The sequence below is a fragment of the Lithobates pipiens genome, unplaced genomic scaffold, assembly GCF_037356315.1.
Source record: "Lithobates pipiens isolate NorthernLeopardFrog02 unplaced genomic scaffold, aLitPip1_a1.2 Scaffold_13, whole genome shotgun sequence".
In the NCBI taxonomy this organism is placed as follows: Eukaryota; Metazoa; Chordata; class Amphibia; order Anura; family Ranidae; genus Lithobates; species Lithobates pipiens.
In genome coordinates this window covers 301,535,977-301,555,099 of record NW_027507718.1, presented here as the reverse complement: position 1 = coordinate 301,555,099, position 19,123 = coordinate 301,535,977, and the positions used below count along the sequence as shown (strand labels likewise).

The 19,123-nt window shown below is 40.5% G+C and overlaps 1 protein-coding gene across 19 annotated transcripts in view; it reads right to left on the bottom strand.

The window, feature by feature from the left end:
- BLTP1 (bridge-like lipid transfer protein family member 1) overlaps nt 1-19,123 on the bottom strand; it is a 454,074-nt gene that overhangs the window by 22,106 nt on the left and 412,845 nt on the right. For 18 of the 19 annotated variants that reach the window (XM_077476843.1, XM_077476848.1, XM_077476849.1 and 15 more), the window contains 11 exons: nt 17,079-17,240; nt 13,464-13,603; nt 13,162-13,360; nt 9,802-10,005; nt 9,301-9,480; nt 9,086-9,223; nt 8,244-8,501; nt 6,398-6,551; nt 4,585-4,742; nt 2,371-2,563; nt 1,965-2,182 (listed from right to left, as the gene is read on the bottom strand). In XM_077476843.1, the coding sequence (XP_077332969.1) occupies nt 1,965-2,182; nt 2,371-2,563; nt 4,585-4,742; nt 6,398-6,551; nt 8,244-8,501; nt 9,086-9,223; nt 9,301-9,480; nt 9,802-10,005; nt 13,162-13,360; nt 13,464-13,603; nt 17,079-17,240 (2,004 nt within the window). The remainder of the gene's footprint in view (nt 1-1,964; nt 2,183-2,370; nt 2,564-4,584; nt 4,743-6,397; nt 6,552-8,243; nt 8,502-9,085; nt 9,224-9,300; nt 9,481-9,801; nt 10,006-13,161; nt 13,361-13,463; nt 13,604-17,078; nt 17,241-19,123) is intronic. The other variant, XM_077476844.1, reaches the window with a different exon arrangement.

The following is a 19,123-nucleotide window of genomic DNA, read 5'->3' as shown; positions in this document are numbered from 1 at the left end:
CCTGATTGGACAGCCCTTGTGAAAGGGCCCTTGCTCTGCTCTTTATGGTTGAACCAAGCTGAGCAGTTTGCAGCTATAAAATCATCATTACTATAGTTCAGAACTTTACTGAAGACAGCAGCAGCCGGCAGTACATATAAGATAAGGGGAGGGAGGCAAGCCGGTAACAATAATTATTAGGCAAGAATTCCACTGTTATATGAAACATGCCCAACCTTCAAATCACTTTACTTGTACTTGCTTGACCCTACATTGATCATAGTTTTTTTTGGATGTGATTTTCAGTTCCTAACTGTATTCACATTCTCTAGACTTTTTACTTTAAGGGTCCATACACACTGGTTTAAAGTGGTAGTAAACCCCTTACATATACCCAGAGAAGGCATTGGCCTCAGGCGATACACAGAGATCCTCCTAAGTTGTACCTATTTATCTGCGGTTATCTCTACATCCATTCAAAGTACTGAATTTATAAAGCTTTTCTGAGAGTTCAGAAAAAATTACACTCTGCAGAGCTCAGTGAGATCTCCGAGAACTGATTGGAGTAAAGAAACACACCCCCTCCACACAGCACACAAGAACAGAGCTGAGGCTGTCAATCAGCTGGAGGAACCACCCCGTCACCATTTTTTTTCTTGGTGTCATGAAAATTTGTCGGAAGTGATTCATGCTGATAGTAGAGGAACAAAGCAGCAGGCAGAAATTACACTTAGTGCTCTGGACTGAAACAAGTACACACTAAAGAGGGATGATGCTTTGTTCATATTTCAAGCCCAGGTGTACATGGAGCCTAAAAGCCTGTGTACAGTGGTTTTTGATGACTACAGAACTGCTTTTCTATACTATACAAGCCAAGCCAATGGGAATGCAAAAACAGCTCGATGCCCCCTAGGAGGTTAAATGCATGTCAAAAAGATGAGAAGGCCACTCAGATTGAATTTGGGAGCATCTCAAAGGCAAGCTAAATGCACCGGAAAGCAAACTGTATTTTCCCATCGGCACAAGTCCTAATATCAATTTGATGAAGTATGTTTAAATGGAAAGATGTAAACACTCTTTCTTTGTGTGGATAGAGGAATATGTTCCTTACTGAATAATAATAAAAAAAAGTGTACGACCAGCTTTAGCCTCTCTTACTTTAGTCTCCTCCTAACCTGTATTTTGCCAGTGACTCCTCTCAACATACAGTTTGCCAGCGATTCCCTTTGCATAAATCTTGAACGGCTGTCTTGCTGCCCCATCTTCTTTGCAGCTGTATCGCTAGCTGGTCAGTGATCTTAGAAGCAGTAGTGGTAAACAGGTTTTCATTTCACTCTCATATTAAACTCAAACCTTCTAAACCCATATCACTACTAAAGCAGTAGTATCTCCTGCATGTTCAGACACTGTATTTCACTCCAGTTGTTCTCATTAGCACTTCCTCATAGCAGCACTGGGGTCCTCAGTTTGAATCCCAACCATGACACTACCTGCCTGTTTGCATGTTCTCTCTGTGCCTTTGAGGGTTTCCACTGGGTTTTCCAGTTTCCTCCCACACTCCAAACACATGCTGGTAGGTTAATTGACTCCTGCCTAAATTGGTCTAATTATGTTTATGTATGAATGTGAGTTAGGGACCTTAGACTGTAAGCTCTCTGAGGGCAAGGACTGGTATGAATGGATAACATGTATATGTAAAGCACTGCGTAAATTGACATCACCATTTAAGTACCGGTAATAATTGAAGAGGTTTCTAATAGTTCATCCTCAGTCTGAGGTAGCTGTGGGACACCAATGGCATGTTTTCCCTCCTTCCACCCTACCACTAGATGATAACAATTGGATAGCACTTACAGATTACACCAGAAAAGGAATGTTCTTCTTTATCTTATTCCTTGACACCTTTTTAAAACCTAAAATCTCTTTAGTATTTAGCAACAAAAATTTGCATAATTTGGGGTTTTAAAGGTTTAAAAAATGCATACATTGCTCACGTGAATTCTTTTCAACATTGGGGACCACAGTTTTTGGTGGAAGGTAAGATACTGGACCCCATGTAGATAAAGCTCGCTTGCTTGTGTCAAACTGCTGAGTGAAAAATTCTTGTAGCTTCATTCCTATCTTGATGAGGTCTGGAGTACTAGATCGGGAGATCATTACTTGGAAAATATCCCACTGTAGATCTCCATGGATAAATATGACACTAGGATAAAGATATTATATAGTATTATTATATACAGTTTACTTGCGACCATGCTAATTAAAATAATAAATTCCAAAAAGAGAACTATTCAGTCTAAAAAGGAAAGCAAATTATGATACCACATATAGTAAATTGGTGACATGTTTGATAAATACACTAAATATACAGTGTTGTATATTACAGAATACCTTTTGTCAGAGATGCTGGTGTCCATGGGGGTGTACAGGTTGACATTCCATTCATCTTGTAGCTTAAGGTCTGCATTGCTGAAGATCCCCATAAGGATGCTGGATCCCATGTAGTCCACACGAGCCTCAGTGGAGCCCATTGTAATTTGAATCTTATGGCTTGGCTGCTGGTTAGGGTGTTCTGAAATGTGAGCTAAAGTGAAACACAAACAGCAATGTGATTAAATTATATTTAATCATAATTTTTTTTTTAAGATATATTTAAGAAAAACAACACACTTTTACTAACAAAACAAAACAACAACAAAAAAAAAAAAACTGTGTACAAAACCCCAGTTTTCTCTCAATAAAGAACAATTGAACATAATGTCTCACATGTCTCATGTTAATATTAACAAAGAAATCATAAAGACGACACAAAATAAGCAAAAATTGCATACTCCATAACAAGGTGTACAGTAATCATAACCATAGGATCGACAATAAATCTGTGGAGCTAAAGCAAGTGGGTTAGAAATCCATCTTTTACCCAAATTTTATGGAACACTTATTCAATCATAATTTAGACCAGCCTTTCTCAACCTTTTAACCCTAGAGGAACCCCAAAAATAACTTTTCATGTCTCGAGGAACCCTTACTAAAACCAAACCATCAGGGTTCAATAGGAACAATGCTCCTTATATTAGTGGTCAATAGGAAGAATATCCCCTTTAAAGTGGTGTTTAGAATGCCACCCTTAAAGACATGTAAAAAGATATTTGGTGTCATGCTGCTGGCTTTGTCAAGTGGTGCTGAACCTTGAACTCTGTAGGCATCATCAAATAGGTGGTTCATCAGCCACAGCTCAAGGAACCCCTAGCAACCTCTGGAGGAACCCCAGGGTTCCCGCTGAACCCTAGTTGAGAATGGATGAATTAGACAGAGAAAGCACAAGGTGAAAACCCACTATAAAGAAGAATGTAAAGATACATTTTGCCTCATTTTTAAGCATACAAAAAAATGGCACACACCCATGATTTATGTTTTCTATCCTGTTAAGTGCTAAAAGAATTTCCATTTAACCCCTATGATTACCCCTACTAGATCAAGAAGTTCTAGTTACATAGCACTCCATGTATCCCACACACTCCCATTATTATCATGAAAGGGAAACCTTTCCTAGAAAGTAAATACTGTGGACAATCCTTTCAGATACAGTGATACGCTGAGTGGTTTTATATCTACATACATCTGAAGCAATAGATATTTTTTTAAAGGCATATAAGGAGCCCCCAAACCTTAATTAGGCTGGGTTCACACTAGTCCAAGCGAATTCCAGCTCTGGTTTCTCTGCGAAGAGAAAAAGCAGCTGTTCAGCGGTTCTTCTCTGTTGTAGCTGTGGATCAGCTGACCAGGGAGAGGGGGAGGTGTAGCGAGGAGGGGAGAGAATTTTTGTTCAGAACGGAACATATCTGTGAATCAGATGCATTTCCGTAGAAGATTATGTGCTTGCAATTCGCACGGAGTTCCTAGAAAACTCAACTTTTTTTGGGCAATGCGGAGTGTGAAGACAACGCACATATGTGAACCAGACTCATTGAAACAAATAGACTTTAAAATGTTCTGCAAATTGGTTGCAGTGTAAGCCGCTTCCAGTGAGCTGCATACTGACCTCTGACAGGACAGCGGCTGTATGTAGAGCACTAGGGCTCTATGAAGTGAATCAGAGCTATCTAAAGACACCTCTAGCACTGTACACACACTAAATAAGACATCAACTGATCACAGATTCAATGTTTTCAAACAATCTTTAGCTTAAAAGTCATTATTTAATAGAACATAAAGAAAATGTATTTTTGTTCAACTTTGTTCAACTTAGTTTGGTTTCTCTGGGAGAAAATTCAAATCATAAATTCTTCTGAAAAACATAATTATTTAATTGAAATTGTGGTTATATTGAATGATTTATTATTACTTATATGGCTATCTTTAAGTTTTCCATGATGTATAAATATGAGGAGGGTCTAAATCTCAAATGTGGCAGGCATGGTAAGGCCTTGCAAAAAAAAAACAAAAAAAAAAAACAGATTTTGCACTCTTAAATTTTAGTAACTCAACCTCAATGTCCCAATATTAGAACATAATTAGTATGAATAAACTAAAAAAAAGGAAATTGATATACAAAAAACCTATTTGGGAAACTGTGTTATTAATATACAACATATGAATACTTACCAACCATTTCCAGGGTGTTTACATCTATCGTTCCACCTACAACTCCGCCTCTGGAATCCAGTTGAGACCTTCCCAGGCCAACAGACATGCTGATTTCCCGATCCCTGTTACTTCCAACCGACAAGCGACCTTGGCTTTTTAGTCCACTTGTAGTCCACCTGAACACCGACAAATAGATACCACTCACTATGCTAGTCATTATTTCACTTATATTAAATTGTATATAAAATCAATTGGTTAATTAGAGTAAAGGGACGTTGGGTTGCGATTCCTTGTATAAAGAAAGGAGCCTGCAATTCCCTTTCAAAATTAACACTGGTTTAGCAGACATGTCTCATTACTTGTGAGAGATAAGTGATAAAGTCACCCTATACTTAAATTGTAACAAATTACTATGTTAACAGGTCTACTTGGATGGAAAAGAAAAAACAAAGAAAAAGGACTCAAATACTATCCTAGACGCAATTAATCTTTAAGATGTCCACAGACAGTTCAAATCTCGGCCGTTAGCAGGAACCGGCCAAGATTCGAACTATGTATGGACAGCCTTCAATGTACTCAAGTTTATTGATCATCTTGGGTACAACCAGCTTGTCAAATTTTACATGTGATTATTGCTAATGGTGGTTATAGCTGCTAGCAATAAACACTGTGTTCTCCTGGCGGGGACAGCTTCCCCCACACCCCTGTCCCGAGAACACAATGGCTTTGCGGGAGGGATTCCCCCATCAACACTTACAACCCATGGTTGCAGGAAAGAAAATCCCTACATCTATAGCCGGATTTAGCTTTCTTCACTGTTAGCTACACAAACTGAGTAGTCTCTTGACAAGTATTATTTCTGTTCTCTGAAGGAATAGAGTCACTAGAAGCTATCCATGCTATCACACCAGGGGCCTCTTAGCCCTTTGTGACAGCAAGAAAGTAGAAAACAAAGTGAAAAAAAAAAAGAATTCTATAAAATAAATTTAAAAAAAATATATTATTTTATATAGCAACCCTGTCATCCCCACAAACACCCAATATCAAAAGGCACAGTAGGATGCACATGTCTATGTAAACATCACTTGTGCCACACATGTGAGGTAGGAGTGACAGAAATTATTCTAGGGCTATAAATCATGGTTAACTCTAAACTGATGACCTGTAAAAAGCTTATAAAGTGTCGTCTGAGAAGAGTTTTGGCAACCATAGTTTTTTTTTGTTGCTATTCCACAAGCATTCACAATTTTAGGATTTATTGTTTGGTATCCATTTTTTTTCAATGCAACCCCAACTTTTACCAAAAAAAAAAAAAATGGGTATAATATTGTGTTTGTTTGCACTCAAATTCATTTTAGTTTACTCTTACGTGAAAAATAACTGAGCAAAAATCACGTGGCATGAAAAGTTTACAGTGGCACCACTTTATTCACCAGGGTCTGGTGAATAGCGTATTTTGTGTAGATAATGGTGAACAATATAGATTCTGTTTGTGTCCTCATAAAAGATCTCCTTTTGTTCTTAAACCATTACAGAGGCTCTGCACATACTTCTTACCCAACCTAAATTACTGTCTGTGCCACATTTGGAGTGATTTCCCCTTTCACTACTTGCATACCTCAATTCATGTTTAGCCTGACACCTTTATAAAAGAAAGCAAAGAAAAAAAAACCCATATTGAGACACAGACAGCAAGAACAGATTGAAAATATAGATCTAACCTTTTCCTTGGCTCTAGTTTTTAGCTACATGTCAATTTAAAATGGGCTGTAAGTTTAGTGTTGCACAGTTGGCACTCAATATTGTGTTATGAGGAAGCTTATGAACTCACGTTGTATTTCCCATTACATTGCTCATGTTCATTTGAACATTCAGCTGCTTTAGATTAATTGCAAACACAACTAGAGTTTCCCACGGTGACCCCTGCTGGCTGGATAGTTTATTAGCTTTACTGAAAGATGGTGTTGAAGTCTTGGTGACAGAATCTAAAGGAGAAGAGAAAAAATATGTTTAGAGACCAATTACAACTAAATAAGACATTGCTATATTATGTTGGCTACATAGAAGTAAAGTGTGCCATAAGTCACATACACATTAAGATACAGTCAACATTAAAACAGTAAACAGTAAAACATAAGCTTTGGCATCATTTAATTTTACATCAGAACTGGAAAAGAGATGGTGTTATACAAAGGCCACATACAAGCAATCAATAATGGAAACCAATAATAAGGGAACAATCCGATGAGTCTCGATCTATTTCCCATATCTGATGCACAAACTAATGTGGGATGTACATACGGCAGTAGAACATATACGATTTAATTACTATTTAAAACATTTGATAAAAAGACAAAGCATCACACCAGTGTATGTAATGTTTACGATCAGTTAATACTTGCCTTAAATATGTAAACTCAAATAGAAAAATATATATTGCAGTTGTTATGTTGTGGCTGCTTTAGTTTTATTTTCACCTGGCGATCCTGCCAGTAAGGCACTTCCTGTCCAAGGATGACAACACTCACTTGCTGTGCTAAATCTATGAAGGAGCACAGTTGTCACCCTAGGACAGAAAGTGCGTTTGAACAGAACACCTTTCCCTCTCTAAACATAGTGGGTAGAATTTCAGTAGTCACAGAGATAACTGAAAATGATGTAACCAATAACAATGCGGCAGAGGCAGCAAGTTATCAGCTTGTAAAAAAATATAATAAATAACAGGTATCTGTTTTTAAACAAATATAACAAAACACTTTCAATGGAATACTTAACAGACCAAAAGAGAGCAATTAAAATAAACTGCAGTTTATATATACTTTAATGCTTTGTGCTCACAAATAGACTTTTTTAGTCAGGCAAGCCATAGATGATTTAATTTTCTTTCCTGCAACCAAGGTTGAAACGAAAGAAAATCCCTAGATTCCCCCATCAACATAGTCAGTGTTGATGGGCGAAGGCCTCCCACAGTGCTATTGTGTTCAGCTGGTGGGGGGTGCAGGGAGCTTTCCTAGGCCAGCAGAATGCAATGATTACTACTAGTGACTATAGTCACCAGAAGTATTTGCATTTAAAAAAACCGAAAGGCTAGTTGCACCCAAGTCAATTGATGGATCGACTTGGGTACAACCAGCCTGTCCATAGATAATTTGAATCTCAACTGGTTCCTACTTTAGTGGCCAAGATTTGATCCATCTATGGCAGGCTTAAAGTGGTTGTAAAGGCTGAAGGTTTTTTACTCAATCCAATGATATCCACGAAAGCCTTGTCTTTCTGGGGACTCACACTCTCAATTGGCTCCCGTTGCTATCAATCATAACCAGTGAGCCAATCAGGAGATGGAGGGGGCGGGACCGAGCCACGGCTCTGTGTGTGAATAGACACACAGAGCTGTGGCTCTGGAGCTGCTTGGGTGCCCCCACAGCAAGCTGCTTGCTGTGTGGGCACCCCCCAAGAGGAAGGAGCCAGGAGCGTCAGCGTGGGCCCCGAAAAGAGGGGGATCCGGGCAGGTAAGTATAACATGTTTGCTTTTTTTGTTTTTTAAAAAAACAAGGCTTTAAGGCAGTGTAAATAGCTATGGAAATGTACAAAGTAACTAGCCTACGGCTAGATCAACAATTATTAACCAAGTAACAGAATTGTCTACTACAGGTATCAACAGTCATGTTTAAAAGTACCTCTGCGTGGCACGGAGGAATCTGAAACACTTCTCGATCTGGTTACAGCAGGTGATTTCAAGGAGTGTGATGCTATTCCAGGAGACATACTGTTGCTTGCACTGTGATCACTGAAAACATTGGGTGACTGCGCCATGTGAGTGAATGAGGCCGACTGACTTGGCTGCTCCCAGGTCCTGCAATACGCTTTGCGAGAAGATTCAGGGGAGAGATGCTGGCTGACTCCTTCAACTGAATCAGGAGTCCCAGGTCCAGAGGCTAATAAAAGCGGAATTAAATAGAATCCAGTCATTAGCTAGCATCAAAAGATTTGAAAAAAAATTACCTTAGCACAGCAGTGAGCGATTTCATAATATAAATGTTAATATTTGGCCAACTGTCTGACATGTTATTTCCCTACTATAGTGTGCAGTGGGCCCATTTAACAAGGCTTTAACACAAGGATAAGTATCTTTATTTTAGCCATATGTCTATTTATTATCGATATGTTTTATATTGAGGTTTAAAACCTAGTTTGTGTGATCTTTTTATCCAACACCCATTTCCCTATTAGCTTAGTAATATATAATGATGGAAGCTCTCATCAAAGAATATGTAGTCTACACCAGTGATTCTCAACCCTGTCCTCAAGTACCCCCAACAGACCATGTTTTGGGAATTTCTCTTAAAATAGCTGTCCAAAACACAAAGCAAAGATAAAGGAAAAACCTGCAAACATGGCCTGTTGGCGGTACTTGAGGACAGGGTTGAGAACCACTGGTCTACACATTATTTCCCATAACCTCAAAAGCTTTATGTATTTTAAACAGAAACCAAAGCTACATATGACCAAGGCATCTTACCGGGCACGTTTATAGTCTGATCACCAAGAAAGAGTCGTCTAGCGATACTTCTTCTATACCATGCCCTCGGAAATGCTAAAATTTCACTAAGTCGACGCATGTCATACTTGAAAGAAGCTGAACCGATATCACAGACAGCTAAATGAACGAGAAACATATGTTAGCCTTATCACAAAGCTTCACTGCATTTAGCCATGTGGCATAAAATGTATTACCTGAGATGTTTATTAAGGTAGTATCCATCTTGCTAGTAGCTTTGTTAGCGGACACACCTTCAAAAAAAGAAGTTCCACCAGAACGTCTCATTCTGGACAAACTGACTTTGACAAATTCCAGGTTAATACTAAGAGAATCTTTCCGGCCTGTCACTGATGTGAGCTCTTCATCCACATGACCTTAAAGTAAATAATATGTAAAAGTTCATACCTTTATACCAGTGGTATAAACTGTGCCAGTTATTTCAACTAATCTGCAAATGGTGATATGAAATAGATTCAGTATTTGTAAATCATTGTTTTAATTGTTGGATATACAGTTCAATAAATATGTCTAAACTTAAAAACATGATAAATGCTGGTAGAAATGAAAGCACAACATCGCTGCATGTGTTAAGGTTGGGTGAGAGGTCTTGAGATGTCTGATGAGAAACATTTATAGAGTTTGTATTTACTCAGAATACATTTTATCAGCATACTATAGAATGCATCTTATCATACCTAAGCCACTGGAACCTGGAGTAAGACCAGAGACTCCAGATTTCTGTTTGCCAGCTCCATAGGGGTGAAAAACATAGAGAGAGAAATCAGACATGCAAGCTGTGAAACTCAGGCCTGATGAGTTGCTGCTTGAGTTGGTCAGATCTGATTGGCTGCTGCTGTGTCGAGTCCTTCCAAGAGGGCTGCCTAGCCCCGGGGATGGCCCTGCAAGAAAAAAAAAAATCATCTTATTGAAATACTACAATTCTTGGTAAAGCTCTAAACTGTGCTGAAGCAAACTAATGAAAGCGAGTAATGCCACATACACATAACCGTTTTTTCCGTCAGAATAAACTCTGACGGTTTTTCCGACTGAGTTTCGACGGAGTTCCGGTGAAACGGTCTTGCCTACACATGATCACACCAAAGTCCGATCGTCTAGAACGCAGTGACGTGCAACACGTACGACGGGACTAGAAAAAGGAAGTTCAATAGCCAGTAGCTGCCCATGCATTGTTTTTGGTCCGTCGGAACAGCATACAGACGCACGGTTTTCTCGATAGGAATGGATTCCGTCGGGAAAGCTTTAAAACATGTTCTATTTCTAGGTCCGTCAGAATTTTCAAAAAAAAAAGTCAGATGAAGCCCACACACGATCGGAATATCAGATAAAATTATCCTGTCTGACTTTTTCTGACGGAAAGTCCGACCGTGTGTACACGGCATATGGATGAGAGGATGAAAATATAGGCAAAAGACAGTGTTCAAGTGGTAAAGACTGCTACCATAATTTCTTTGCTTACTTGCAAACAGCAGCTCTACAACAATGAACATACTGGTCTTAAAAAACAGTCTAGCATGCCATAATACAAACAAGAACAACCAGACAAAAAAGAAAATGTTCCTTAAAAGGAGAAGCCCAGCCTGAGCTTTTTAGGCTGGGCTTCTCCTTAGGGTCACAGGAGACCAATGTGTTTTGGACTCCTGTGACACGTTTTCAACGAAGAGCGGTCAGAAGTCCGCCCTCCGCTGATGTCACTGCCATCAGTTGAGGCAGCATGTCATCCCGACTTCCCAAGTCTGGATCCACCAGCTGCCTTCATTGATCGCAGTCTCAGCGAGCCGCTGAGACGGCTGCTCCCCGCCCCTCCACAGCTCATCGCTTCAATGAGTGTGGAGGAGCAGGAGAGATGCTGACTGACAGGCAGCATCTCTCTGCTCAGGGTGGAGTGAGAACAAAGCCATCGGCAGTGTTTGGTGGCTCAGTTCTCAGTGAAGAGTCACTGGGGGACAGCTGCAGTATCGGTCTGATGCTCCATCCACAGAGGTAAGTGTATGAATCTAAAATAAACTGAAAACCGATACTTCTCTTTTAAATCAGTTATGAAAACTTGTCAAGTCCAACCTGTAGCTGTGTTCAGCATAATCCAAATGGAACTCAAAGTACCTCCTAGAGATGCATTTAGGGTTCAATGAATCCTACAAGCAATACTTCTATGATCTGCACCTACACATAGCTGACTGAAAAGCATCTAAATAGGACATGCTCAGAAAAATAACCAACTGCTGCTCATAGGGTTCAAAACCCAATGAAGGGAAGGGTGATCCAGGTCCCATGTGGGCTACAAAGAGCACATATGATACAGGACAGGCTCAGGAGGCCCTGGACTGCCAACATATACTTTCACCAAAAGGTTACTGGCTGCCTGGAAAAATAGAATGTAAAGTGTACAGTAAGCGTAATGTAAGTATACATGAACTATATGGAAGTATTAGTATATGCTTTGGCTTCTTTAATTGTTACAAAATAAAAGCCTGCCCATCACTATGAAACCTTATACACCAGGAGTAAGCAACCTTTCAGAGGTTGAGAGCTACCTGGACAACATAGAGGAAAGTTAAGATCCTCTGGGGGAGGTTACTAGGCAGCACTATCAAGTTCCTGATAAAAAGATGTAGATGATGAGTTCTGTGCGCCCCTCCCCCAAAACAACGTCCTCTGCCCCTTCACATCCCAACCTTCCCCTCACTGCAGTGTCCTCTGTCCCCTCCCCCCACAGTAGTGTCCTGTACCAACAATGCGCTGTCTTCTACCCCTTCACATCACCCCAACCCACTGTAGTGTCCTCTGCCCTCCTTCACATCACCCCCCCCCCCCACTGTAGTGCCCTTTACCCCTCAAAACAGGGTCCTCTGCCCACCTTAACATCATCCCCTCCCCACTGTAGTGTCCTTTGCCCCCCCCACAAAGTGTCCTTTGCCCCCTGAAAGCAGTGTCCTCTGCCTCCCCACATGCCAAAGCAGTATCCTCAAATCCCTCCTCCCCCATCACTGTAGTGTCCTCTGACCCCTTCAACAGTGTCTCCTCCCCACACATACACGCAGGCTGTGTAGGTAGTACTTCCTACCTGCCAGCGTGTGTACAGCAGAGCAGAGATCAGGAGATGGTATAGTGCTGGATGGAAGGCGGGAGCAGGAGCTGCTGGAGTTAATATTTCATGAGCTAGTGATTGGTTGCTAGGACTGCCTAACAACCAATTACTGAGCAGCTCCTGTCCCCCCTTCAGCACTAAGCTGCCTCACGCTCTCCAGTGAACGAGAGTGGCAAAGGCTTGGAGAAGGCAGAGCTGTAGTCACGATCCACCTGTCAGCTCGCTGTTGTCAACTGGTCAATCGACGGCTTGCCAGCCTTGTTATACACCATCTCAAAAGTACTGCAGACCCAACTTAACAACAAGATAACATCATAAAACCTGGCTCTCTCCTACACTCTTTCTCTCAAAAGCATAACCTACTATTTTTTCCATCCTAACCCATTTCCTTTTTTATCCCCCCCCCCCCCCCCCGCTCCCTTTCTTCTGTTTTATTTCCACTCAATTTATCTTCCTCTCTTCACCATCAGACTTTTTTCTCTCTGAGAGAGAATGCGAGAATACGTGCCCATATATGCCAGTCTGGCTGCTCAGTCTATATGCTGAAGTTTATCCAGCATTTGTTTGGTTCAAGCTCAGTGTTAGCCAATGGTGGCATTCTGTGTTGGATGCCAATTTTCAAGTTCCAATAATGGGGTGTTTTTCACATACTATTTCAATGTCTGAGAGGATGTTCATTTGTGTTCCCGATCTGTTCAGCTGTTTAATTGCTCACAGTCATATAGATGAGAGATCGATGTAATGTCTCTAGCAGGATCTACACAGCCTTACTTTATTTTCACTGTACTTTTATTCATACATGTAGTTCTATGAATATGCACATCCTCCTGTACAGATGGTTTTTTTGAGTGCTTTACATCTCTTTGGGTTGTTTTGAATTACTAAGGTGTATAACTGTCTGTAATTTGTCTTTTCAAAATGAAAAAAAAAAAGATAGCAAATGTTTCACCTGTCATCCCAGATTTGTTCAGGCTTGCTTTTGATCCACTTGGCATGGAGAGATTCCCAACACTAGCATCAGAAGGATGGGCTGAACCCAGTGTCTCAAGGTCACTTCGGTTTGAGGAGAACACTAGGTCTAATGAGGGCAGCTTCAACATGCATTCAACACGTGAAACTGGTAGGCAGCTAAACTTGATCTGGGAAGGCTAGGAAGAGAAATAAGAATTAGGATAAACCTCTGGAAATCGAAAGAGCTACTCAGAAAACAAGGAGATTACCAATATAAAAAGTTTTATAAATCAGACTTACCTGCACTCTTACATACACAACCACATCTACTGGGAAGGAAGAATAGGCAGAGGTTGACGAGGACACTAATGAGGTAGTTGACTCTTCCAATGGATCCTGCAGATCAAACTGTCCAATATCTTCATCCTGAGCACTCACTGCTGTAATAAAGCAGAAACACACACAGGATAATGCTTGCACAAAGCACACCAATAAAGGCACATTTGTAATGAAGAGAAGATATTTTTTACATGATTTACTGAAAAAGCAATTCTGACACATTTCATAACTCACATATATTTCTCTAAATCGCATATATATATATATATATATATATATACACACACACACACACACAGTATCTCAAAAATTGAGTATACCCCTCACATTTTTGTAAATATTTTATCATAACTTTTCATGTGACAACACTGAAGAAATTACACTTTGCTACAATGAAAAGTGTAGAGCTTGTATAACAGAGTAAATTTGTTATCCCCTCAAAATAGCTCAACACACAGCTATTCATGTCTAAACCGCTGGCAACAAAAGTGAGTACACCCCTAAGTGAAATTGTCCAAATTGGGCCCAATATTTTATGAGGGCACCATTATTTTTCAGCACTGCCTTAACCCTCTGGGGCATGGAGTTCACTAGAGCTTCACAGGTTATCACTGGAGTCCTCTTTCACTCCTCCATGATGACATCAGGGAGCTGGTGGATGTTAGAGACCTTGCACTCCTCCACCTTCCATTTGAGGGTGCCCCACAGATGCTCAATAGGGTTTAGGTCTGGAGACATGCTTGGCTAGTCCATCACCTTTACCCTTACCTTCTTTAGCAAGGCAGTGGTCGTCTTGGAGGCGTGTTTGAGGTAGTTATCATGTTGGAATACTGCCCTGCGGCCCAGTCTCTGAAGGGAGGGGATCATGCTCTGCTTCAGTATGTCACAGTTCATGTTGGCATTCATGGTTCCCTCAATGAACTGTAGCTTTCTAGTGCCGGCAGCACTCATGCAGTGCCAGGCCATGACACTCCCACCACCATGCTTGACTGTAGGCAAGACACACTTGTCTTTGTACTCCTCATCTGGTTGCCACCATCTGAACCAAATAAGTTTATCTTGGTCTCATCAGACCACAGGACATGGTTCCAGTAATCCATGTCCTTAGTCTGCTTGTCTTCAGCAAACTGTTTGCAGGCTTTCTTGTGCATCATCTTTGGAAGAGGTTTCCTTCTAGGATGACAGACATGTAGACCAATTTGATGCAGTGTGCGGCTTATGATCTGAGCACTGACAGGCTGACCCCCCACTCCTTTAACCTCTGCAGCAATGCTGCCAGCACCCATACGTCTATTTCCCAAAGACAACCACTGGATATGACGCTGAGCACATGCACTCAACTTCTTTGGACAACCATGGTGAGGCCTGTTCTAAATTGAACCTGTCCCGTTGAACCGCTTATGGTTTTGGCCACCGTGCTGCAGCTCAGTTTCAGGGTCTTGGCAATCTTCTTATAGCCTAGGACATCTTTATGTAGAGCAACAATTTTTTTTCCCCAGATCAGTTCTTTGCCATGAGGTGCCATGTTGAACTTCCAGTGACCAGTATGAGAGAGTTAACACCAAATTTAACACACCTGCTCCCCATTCACACCTGAGACCTTGTAACACTAACGAGTCACATGACACCACGGAGGGAAAATGGCTAATTGGGCCCAATTCGGACATTTTCACTTAGGGGTGTACTCACTTTTGTTGCCTGTGGTTTAGACATTAATGGCTGTGTGTTGAATTATTTTGAGGGACAGCAAATTTACACTGTTATACAAGCTGTACACTCACTACTTTACATTGTAGCAAAGTGTAATTTCTTCAGTGTTGTCACATGAAACAATATAATAAAATATTTACATAATTGTGAGGGGTGTACTCACTTTTGTGAGATACTGTATCTCTCTCTCTCTCTCTCTCTATATATATATATATATATATATATATTGTAAGCTCTAATGAGCAAGGCCCTCTGATCCCTCCTGCATTGATTTGTATTGTAACGGTACTGTCTGCCCCAGTGGCGTCACTAGGGTTGGTATTACCCGGTGCAAAAAAAATTGGTTCCACCCCCACCAACTATAGCCCCCCCCCCCTCAGTACAGACCCGCCTCCCACAGTATACAGATCCCCCCACTAAGTAGAGACCACCCTCTATCAATATAGATCCCCTCCTTCAGTATAAACCTCCCCCCTCAGTACAGACACCCTCTTAGTGCAGACCCCTCCATCAGTACAGACACCCCCCTCAGTGCAGAACCCCCCAAGTACAGACAACCCCAGCAGTACATACACCCCCTTCCCAGTGTAGACCCTCCGAGTACAGACACCCCCACCAGTACAGACATCCCCCTCAGTACAGACTTCCCCAGTGCAGACCCACCCAGTACAGATGCCCTTGAGTGCAGACACCCCCCCAGTGCAGACCCCCCAGTACAGACAACCCCCCTAAGTGCAGAACCCCCCATCAGTATAGATGCCCCCCTTACAGACCTCACCTCAGAACAGCAGATATACACACAGCGGTGTGTGTTTCTCGAGCTCCGACTCCTCCTCCTCTGTGGATTTAAACAGAGAGGAGGGGGAGGCGGCTTTGTTCATTCCGCTCTGCTGAGGGACACAGCCGCAGCGCGAGCCTCGAGGCACAGGGCAGCAAGCGGTGTTCAGCGGTGCCACTACTCACGGGTATCATCCCTCTGGCGGGTGTCACCCGGGTGCGGCCCACACCCCCCGCACCCGTCTAGCAATGCCATTGGTCTGCCCTCATGTAAAGCGCTGTGCAAACTGTTGGTGCTATATAAATTCTGTATAATAATATATATATATATATATATATATATAATATTTAATTACATGCTATGCCCAGTATGACAAAATAACGGTAACGGTACTAAAATGAAAGATACTGTGCAAAACTTACTACATATTTAGTATTTCAATTAAATGTGTCAAAGTACATTCAGGAAAGGTGAGTTAGAACCAAAGATTCCACTGATAGAAGCTTTATGGATATATGAAAAAAATAAAATAAGACAAGCCATACATTATGCAATTTTCTTTCCTTCAACTACGTTTTCATTTTGCTTTAAGCCAGACTGAGAAAAATCTCACAACTATCTTATTTTTGGGTGCCATTTCCCCTTTTTACTTCATATATTTTAATAGTTACAATAATTCAACAACTTGTATTACCTCTATTCAGCTAATGTCCTCATTTAAATAAGACAAATTTGAACTTGTCACAGACACAAATTCAGCAAACCAATTATTTTTAGGTATCTTATGAAGCTTTTAGCACCAGTGCAAAGCCCTTCCAGTAAAAAAAATAATAATAAAACTGACAAGCTGTAAGAATGGGAAAATCCTGACTGTATATAAAATGTGTAAGAATTAAATGACCTTTCCCATCAAGTGCAAAAACAAACTAAGCTGCAGTAATTTTATACTCATTTTACCACCATCAAGAAATACATATAACTCTGAAAACAAAGGTAGCTATAATAACTCTGCTATCGTACTGCTGCATTTACCAGTAGGGCTTGTCTGTTGGAACAGCATAGATATATTACTGAAATGCAATATTTACCAGTGTAATTTCGGTCTATTGGTGTTATGGGTATGGTCTCCAAGGCCTTCTCCAGAAAATCAAGCAGGTTTGGACTGATGACCATTTCTTCAGGCAAAGACTGTAGTGCTACCCAAGCATACAATTTTGCTGTTTTCACTCCACTGCTTCCCTTTCCTTTGGCTGTAAAATTAAATATATTTCCTATATACAGAAAATGATTGATTGATATAATTTAAAACATTCAATTGAATTTGTGCACCTTTTGCTTTACCACTCAAGTCTGAGTCTCATACAGCTCTGGTGCTCAACTTGGGGCCCTTTAATCCTGATCATGGTGGCAGCAGCCAGTAGCGTTTGCCTTGCCTGGGTCAATGTTTCTCAACTCCAATCCCCAAGTAGTCCCAACAGGTCATATTTTCAGGCTTTTCATTATTTTGCACAGGTGATTTAATCAGTTTTTCTACTTTAGTAATTAGCACAGCCATTTCAACTGAGGGAAATCCTGAAAACATGACCTGTAGGGGGTACTTGAGGACTGGAGTTGAGAAACATTGGCCTAGGTAATTACTCAGGAACAGTGAATGGAAATATTTATTAAACTGGTTTCTACTAGCTAAATAATTTGTTTTATTTCTTTCACACTTTCTTGTTGGGGGCAGTGGTTACATTTTGGCAAAGCATGATCTAATCATGATAAATAATGTGCCTCTGCATCTAGCCATAAAATAAAATAAACATGTCACAAACATGGTAAATTCAGTCTGGGCATCTAGTACAAAATACATAATTGTTACTTTGTTTTCAAATGTGGTTTTCACAATTAGTAGATTTAAAGATATAAAAATCTGTTATATGTAAATCACCACTTTTATTGTAAAGGTAAATGCCCTTTGGCTCACCATAGTGTTTACCTCTTGCCGGGCCTGGATATTTTGCCTGCTGTCTATACTGTTGAACCTTATAAATTGCTACCTGACCATATTACTAGTGTCTTCTGTCTCAGCAGAAAGTCTCTGGATTTCAACTGTGTACATGCAGACAGTGGTAAAAAAAAAAATAGGGTTGTCAGGAAGTAAGTATAAACTGTGTTTGAGGATTGCGCCCCCTATTGTTTTTATGTACAACACAAAACTTCTATAGTCCATGTAATGTAATTATATCCCAAAGAATTATTAATTATTACCAATCATTCCAGTGACTCACAACGTATATTATTATGGGTGTGATCCTCCTGGCCCGAGGAAAAAAAAAAAAAGAGGTAGTTTTTTCAGCGCCGGTATTTAAATTTATTTTGGTTGTCAGGAAGTAAGCATTGTGGCTGCATAGAGTACTGTGCAAACATATTAGGCAGGTGCGAAGTGCCAAAAAGAATGCTTTAAAAAAATATATATTTAATTGTTTATTTTTATCAATTTATTAAAATTAAAAGTTAGCGAACAGAAGAAACATTTTAATCAAATCAATATTTGGTGTGACTACCCTTTTGCTTCAAACCAGCATCAATTCTTACACTTGCATAAAGTTAAGGATCTTGTAGGATTAGAGTCATGTATATGATTAACCAAATATACCAAGCAGGGGCTATGATCATCAATTTCATATGTAGGTTGAAACAGTCATTAACTGAAATGGAAACTGTGTATGAAGCGTAAAACTGGGTGAGGAACAGCCAAGCTCTGCTATTAAGGGGAGATTGTGAAAGACCGTTTAATGTCACAGATCATACATAATGGAAAGACTGAGTACAGCAACAAGACACAAGGTAGTTAGTTATACTGCATCAGCAAGTTCTCTCCTAGACAAAGGTTTCAAGTCAGACTGGGGTTTCAAGATGTGCTTTTGAAGAATGTTGAGGATCATAGACACATCATGCTTACTTCCCTTCGACCTCGGAAGACATCCAGCAGTGCCATCAGCACAGAACTGGTGGAAACCAGTGGGACCCAGGTACACCCATCTACTGGCTGGTGAAGTCTGAATAAAAATGGTCTTCATGGAACAATTGCAGCCAAAAAGCCAAATTCCTTGTGGAAACAAGACTAGGTGAATTACAGTGCCTTGCG